The sequence below is a fragment of the Globicephala melas genome, chromosome 16, assembly GCF_963455315.2.
Source record: "Globicephala melas chromosome 16, mGloMel1.2, whole genome shotgun sequence".
NCBI classification, from domain to species: domain Eukaryota; kingdom Metazoa; phylum Chordata; class Mammalia; order Artiodactyla; family Delphinidae; genus Globicephala; species Globicephala melas.
The window spans coordinates 178,462-184,418 of record NC_083329.1 but is presented as its reverse complement, the minus strand read 5'-3'; the positions used below and the strand labels follow the sequence as shown (position 1 = coordinate 184,418).

The window sequence follows — 5,957 nt, the reverse complement described above, 5'->3', positions numbered from 1 at the left end:
TAAAGCCTCGAGAGAGAGGAGAGGGCAGGGAGAACGAGGACCGGACGTCTGGATCCCTGGGCCGCTGGCTAGCTGGGTCTGCAGCTGCAGGTCCCCCAGAGCGCTGTCTACACTGAGGAGGGGACCCCAGCATGAGGAGGTAATGCCCAGCGCCTGCGAACCCGGGTCCCCACCCAAACACCCCACCCACAGCTTTGCTGTGTGGTCACTTGGGTCCAGGAGCCCTGGACTCAGGGAACAGCCCCTGGGGCACCTGGGTCCCCAGTGCAGGCCGGTTTCAGAAGGGAGTCGGGGCTCTGTCTGCAAACCAGTGTCTGGCTGGTTCCCAGGAGCGCCGGCTCCTCCCGGGTGTTAAGGGCTTGGGGACAGAACTCTTCCTCCCGAGTCCTCCAGAATGATTGTAGCCCCTGGGCTCCAGCTCCAAAGGCCACCCCTGTGGCTCCTGAGAGAGACCACTGTCCCTTGGGGTCCCTTGACCCTGTGGAGAGTCACCCGGGAGCCCCTGGAAGCGGGTGGGAGGCACCAGGGCCAAAGAAGGCAGGTCTGTGACTGACGAAATGAAAGTGGGGGTCAAGACGCTGAGCCGGGGCTGGAGGCTGGGGGGCGATGCGGGCAGGGCAGCTGGAGCCCAAGGGGTCGTCACCCCGGGAGCTGGGGTGTGAGCCCCAGGGAAGCACTGGGGCTCCTCCAGGACCCTGAGGTCAGAGGCCATTTCTCCTGAGGGGGGGTCTCCCTCCGCCCCCTCCACCTGTGGCAGGGGTGGGGGGCCCTCCCCCTCTAAGCCAGCGCTCTCCCCGGCCCTCCTGTCCTGGGGGTTTCTCCTAGGGACCCCAGCGTGGGCCAGGGGCGGGCTGATCAGTGACATGGGGACCTCTTGGTGTCCAGAGCCTCTGTCTGGGGAGAGGCAGGGTAGCTGACCAGACTGGGCCAGTGCCCTGCAGTCCAGGGCAGGCCCCTGCCCTTTGCCCCCTGGGAGTGCAAGGGAACCTCCACCCCAAAGTGCTGAGTCACCGGGAGGAGCGAAGGTCTTTGTGGGGCTGGAATCGGGGCATCAGGCAGGAAGCCTTGATGGGCCGCCCCTGGCCCCTCCCCCCCAGCCACGTGCTCCCAGCCCGGCCCAGCTGCGGAGCAGAAACTTTCCTGCCCACGGACTGAGACTGCCGAGAGATAGATGCACTGAGGCGTGTCAAACATTCTGAGTTTATTTAAGCAAAACTCGATTGAAATCGGGGCGGCATCCAATCTAGCAGACAGAAAGGAGCTCCAAGGAGCTGGACAGAGTGAAAGGCTTCTACAGGCCGGGGGTGGGGAGGTGGGGTGAACAAGGAAGTTCCTGTAAGCCAAGGGCGCCGGTTGTGGTCGGGTCACCTTCCTTCAGGGGAAGGCAGGGCCGCGAGTGCCGCCTGGCGGTTCCGGATTGTCTGGCTCAGGATATTCCATCGCGGGGAGGGAGGGGAGGGGAGGGGAGGGGAGGGGAGGGGAGGGAGGGGAGGGGAGGGGAGGGGAGGGGAGGGGAGGGAGGGGAGGGGAGGGGAGGGGAGGGGAGGGAGGGGAGGGGAGGGCAGCGCCCACCCGGTACTGAGGCCTCAGTTTGGTGATGAAGGCTCTCAGCCCAGCAACTCCACTGGGGGCCTGTTGTCTTGTATTTTAATAATGCAAAAGACACGGGGCACATGCACACCACACACGCGCACGCTACGCACACCCACACCACGCACACGGCAATGCACACGCACAGGCACGGGCGGGTACCGTAACCCAACGCCACGCATCCCCGCCGCAGTCAGCCCCGGCCGTCCTCTGCTCTCCCGACCCGGTCTGTCTTGGGTGAGGCCTCCTCGCTGCTGAGTCCCTTAGTCGCCTTCTGTCCTGTGCGTCCCTCCACACTTCCTGCCTTCGGCCATTGCTCCTCAGAGCCCCTGCTTGGGCTGGGTCCTCGAGCTCCTTGAGGTCAGGCTAGACGTGTCCCGGCGGAGCACCCCATCTTCCCCGCCCCTCCTGGGCTTCCCGCCCAGGTAACGGCCCCGGCGTCCACCCACGGCTCTGGGACAGAGCGAAGTTCTACCTGCCTCTGAGGAGCCACGGGCACAGCCTCAGGGCTGCTGCGGGCTTGAGCGCCTGCCAGCTGAGCCCCAAGCCCGCGCCCCATCAGTGCTACAGCCCCACTGTGCCAGGCCCCGACGGTGCGGCCGGCACAGGCCGCGGAGCCAGAGGCAACGCTGGGACCACCAGATCCACGCGGTAACCCGGGCCTGCAGGGTGGGGTCCGAGGGCCCGGGAGCAGGTGTGGGCCTGTGGAGGCCCCATCTCTGTGCCTGCGTGGCCTGCTCTGTGACGTGGGGGACAGTAAACCACCTGTGGACCTGATCAGGACCCGGCCCTTGGCCCCCCTGGCTGGACCATCGCCGGCCCTGCCAGGCGTCATGTCTGGAGGTCGCGGGGCAGAGGCAGAGCCTTGCCTGTCTCTCACTCTCCTCCCTGGTCCCCCAGGCTTCTCCTGATCACCAGCCTGGGTGCTGTGTTTCTGCTACAGGCGAGCTCAGCATGGACCCCCCAGGTACGTGCGGGGTCCTCACCCAGCCGCCCCGTGGCTTCCGCCCTCAGCCCCACCAGCAGGGGGTGGAGAAAGGCACCAGCTGGCCTAGGGCAGGGGAGGCGTGGCACCCATGGGATTGCAGGTCCTGTGCACCGGGCGGGCCCGTGGGCACTGGGGGGACCCTCAGGATGAGGGGAGCGGCCCCTCTGCGGGGTCTGATGGACAAGCCACAACCACCCCAGGTGAGCCAGGTGGAGGAGGGGGCCTGATGTCGCTCACCTGTGCTGTGAAGCCCAGGGCACTTCCACATGCAGGGCTGCCCAGGGGCCAGGACTGTGCTGGGGCCGTGTTCTTCACCAGCCGTACACCCTGGGAGTGCCAGGCGAAGAGGGAGACACAGGAGGACCAGCACAGCTGTCCCACAGCTGCCGGGCACCGGTCACTGGGCTGGGTCACCCGTTTCATTTGCTCCCCTGCCCCACTGGCCCCGCAAGGAAGTACGGGCAGAGGAAGCGGCCCCCCTTCCTCAGGCCACCAGGGGACAGGTCGTGCAAGTATAGACCCCATGCTGTCCCCAAGTCTCCCCCAAAGCCACACGGCCTCCAGCCAGTCCCCAGAGGAGGACCCTTGGAGGACCACACTGAGCCTCACTTGCGACCTCTCTCTCCCAGGTCCTCGTCCAGACCAAAGGCAAAGCCGGGGCTGAGCAGGGCACAGAGGAGTGAGTGCCCCCGGCAGCCTCTTGCGCCTTTCCCTGTGCCCCCTTCGGGCCTGCCTTGAGCTGGGGGCCTTCATGCATGGAGGGGGGATCCTGTCCAGCAGCTTTGGGGAGGGGAGGCACGGGAGCCCCTGAGATCCGTGAGCAACCGAGCAGAGCGCGGGGCCTGGAGGATCCAGTCCCCCCTCCTGCCCCGCCCAGCTCCCCTGCTCCCCCGTAGCCTCCAGGGTGGCTCCCGCCCGGGGTGGCCAAGGCAGCAGACTGAGCCAGCCGTGCCCCCTTCCCCTACCCATGTGAGACGGCCGGCCAGGCAGGAGGACGCAGCACCACCTGTAGACTGGGCTCCGCTGACCTCTGCACAGGAGGGAGCCCCGGCCAAGCCCATGGAGCCTTCTCAAGGCCTCCCCTTCGGGGACCTTCCCGGGCCCGACGTCGGCACGCCTGGCCCGAGGGTCTGGGTTGGGGGTTGGGCAGGGGTGCCGTCCTGGGGTCTCCCGCTGCACACAGTGACCTGACCCAGACGCTCTTGCTACAGGGCCTGGGGCGCCCGAGCGGTGGAGCCTCCGGAGAAGGACAGCCAGCTCATGTGGTTCCTCATGGCACCAAAGCTCTTGGCCACCACCGGGGAGAAGCGGCAAGGTCAGGGCAGGCGCTGTCCCCTGGGGAGAGGGGCGCAAGTTCATGGCAGGGGGCTCGCAAGGGGCCGACTTGGATGAGTGAAGCCTCGGGAGGGAAACTGAGGCCACACTTCCCTGTGTCTGTCCCTAGGTGCCGAGGCCCTGGCAGAGACCGAGGACACCCTGGGCCGTGTCCCAAGCCCCAGGTGGGGCCCTGAGCCTGACCATGACAGCCTGCACCACAACTGGCCCGAGGAGGCCCAGGGGGAGGCAAGGCCCTGGGCTTGGGTGCTGCCACCTCAGCAGGTGCTTCAAGGGCCAGAGGAGGACCGAGACCACATCTACCACCCCAAGGAGGAGCCCTGGGAGCCTTGACCCCCCCCACAGCTGCAAAAATAAACCCTGCAAAGAGGCGGCGGCCACATATGTCTTCAAGAACAGTGATTGTGGACCCCACCTGCTCTGTCTGGGAGAAGGGGGGCCACAGGCTGGCCCCGGGCAGCCCCAGGCTGACGCTTGGCTCCTTGCACCCAGCGCCCATGGCGCTGGGAGCTGTCTGCTTCCCCCAGGCCTCCTCATGTGCTGGGGTGCGGATGGAGCTACTCTGGGCTCCCCGCGGACAGGACCGGAGAATGGAAAGGACTCAGGAGCAGGGAGCCCAGTCGCTGACTGCTCGGGGACGGGGGGGCAAGTGGACAGGTGCTCAGGGGGACGGGGGACAAGTGGACAGGTGCTCGGGGACGGGGGGGCAAGTGGACAGGTGCTCAGGGGGACGGCAGGCAGGAGCACAGGTGAGTGGGGGTGGACTTGGGCCCAGCCTTTCTGTCCTCATTTTCTGGGCAGTTGCCGGCGCTCTCTGAGGTGACCAGTCCTCTGACACGGCCTGGCTCAGCAGGCCTGATGTTGCAGACGCAGGTGTAGGGTCACTGGAATTTTCCACAAGTTGTACACGTGCTGGGGTGTGTGCAAGTGCAGGCGGGGTTTCTGTGTGGCAGTCGCGCTCCGGCATCGGGCAGGAAGCACTTGGTACCTGAAGCTTCCCTGCCGCCCAGACTGAGCCTGCTGGGGGCTGAGACAGAACGAGGCTCCCGGCTGCTCCAGAGGCCGTGGGTCTGTCCTGGGGACCTCGCGTGCCCTACAGCTCCTCTGTCACCCCACGGGTCCCAAGCTCCTGGAGGCCTCAAATGGCAGCCTCACCCCAAGATGCGCTGCTCAGAGGCGTACATGCCTCCCGGCTTCGAGGCCCCACAGACAGAAGCTCTTTTGCCCCCAGTACCAACGAGGAGACTGAGGCCCCAGCGGTGACCTGCTCAGACCTGAGGTCGATGGTGGCCACGGCCCTGGGCAGCCCAGGGTGGTGTTTGTGGCCAAGTCTCTCTCCAGCCCTGCTGGAGCCAGGTCCCCAGTGGGCACTGCCTGCCCCGAGGGCACAGCCGGAGACCCACAGGAGCAGGGGACTTGGGGGTGAGCAGGAGACACTGGCAGAGGCCACAGGCCAGCTCAGCCCCCTGTGACCCCCGCCCCCCAAACTCCCAGGCGCACTGCCGCTGCTCACCCCTTCTACAGAGGGTGCTGAGCGTGGATCCCCTGCCTCTGCTCTCCGGCGTCACTAGGCAGTACTGCTTCTGCAGAGTGACCGCTGCTGGGTGAGGCATCCAGGCAGGGAATAAGACACCTGAGGTCCTTCCCGGGAGCCGCAGCCCTGGCTCCCCTGATGTAGTGTTCCTGCCGGGGACCCGGGATGCTGCACCTGCGTCTGGGGGCACAGGCTCTTGGCCAGGCAGTGCCCAGCGACCCTCATCCCCACACACCCGAGCCACAGGGCAAATGTGACCCACCACACCTGTGGAACGTTCTTCCTCAGTGGACGGCTGGCAAGGGTGGTCTGTGCTCTTCGCTGAGTCTGAGCATTGGGCTGAACCCAAGACCCTTCTGGTGGGCACTGGGGCCCCCCAGCAAGAGCCTGGACTAGTGGAAAGTACTGTCATACTGTGACTTACAATCAGAAATGTGCGTGGTCCTCATCCCTGATGCTGGCGCCGAGCTCCTAAAACCCTTGGAATTTCCCGAGTGATGGGCGTGATAA

The 5,957-nt window shown here is 66.2% G+C and overlaps 1 protein-coding gene across 1 annotated transcript; it reads left to right on the top strand.

Moving 5' to 3' along the window:
- The first annotated feature begins 606 nt into the window (after nucleotides 1-606).
- On the top strand, nucleotides 607-4,410 carry PRAP1 (proline rich acidic protein 1). Its single transcript, XM_060286733.1, has 6 exons — nucleotides 607-658; nucleotides 1,977-2,241; nucleotides 2,491-2,557; nucleotides 3,208-3,257; nucleotides 3,790-3,893; nucleotides 4,023-4,410. The coding sequence occupies exons 1-6, from the start codon at nucleotides 607-609 to the stop codon at nucleotides 4,244-4,246; spliced, it is 762 nt and encodes a 253-aa protein (XP_060142716.1). The 3' UTR covers nucleotides 4,247-4,410.
- The last annotated feature ends 1,547 nt before the right edge of the window (nucleotides 4,411-5,957 follow it).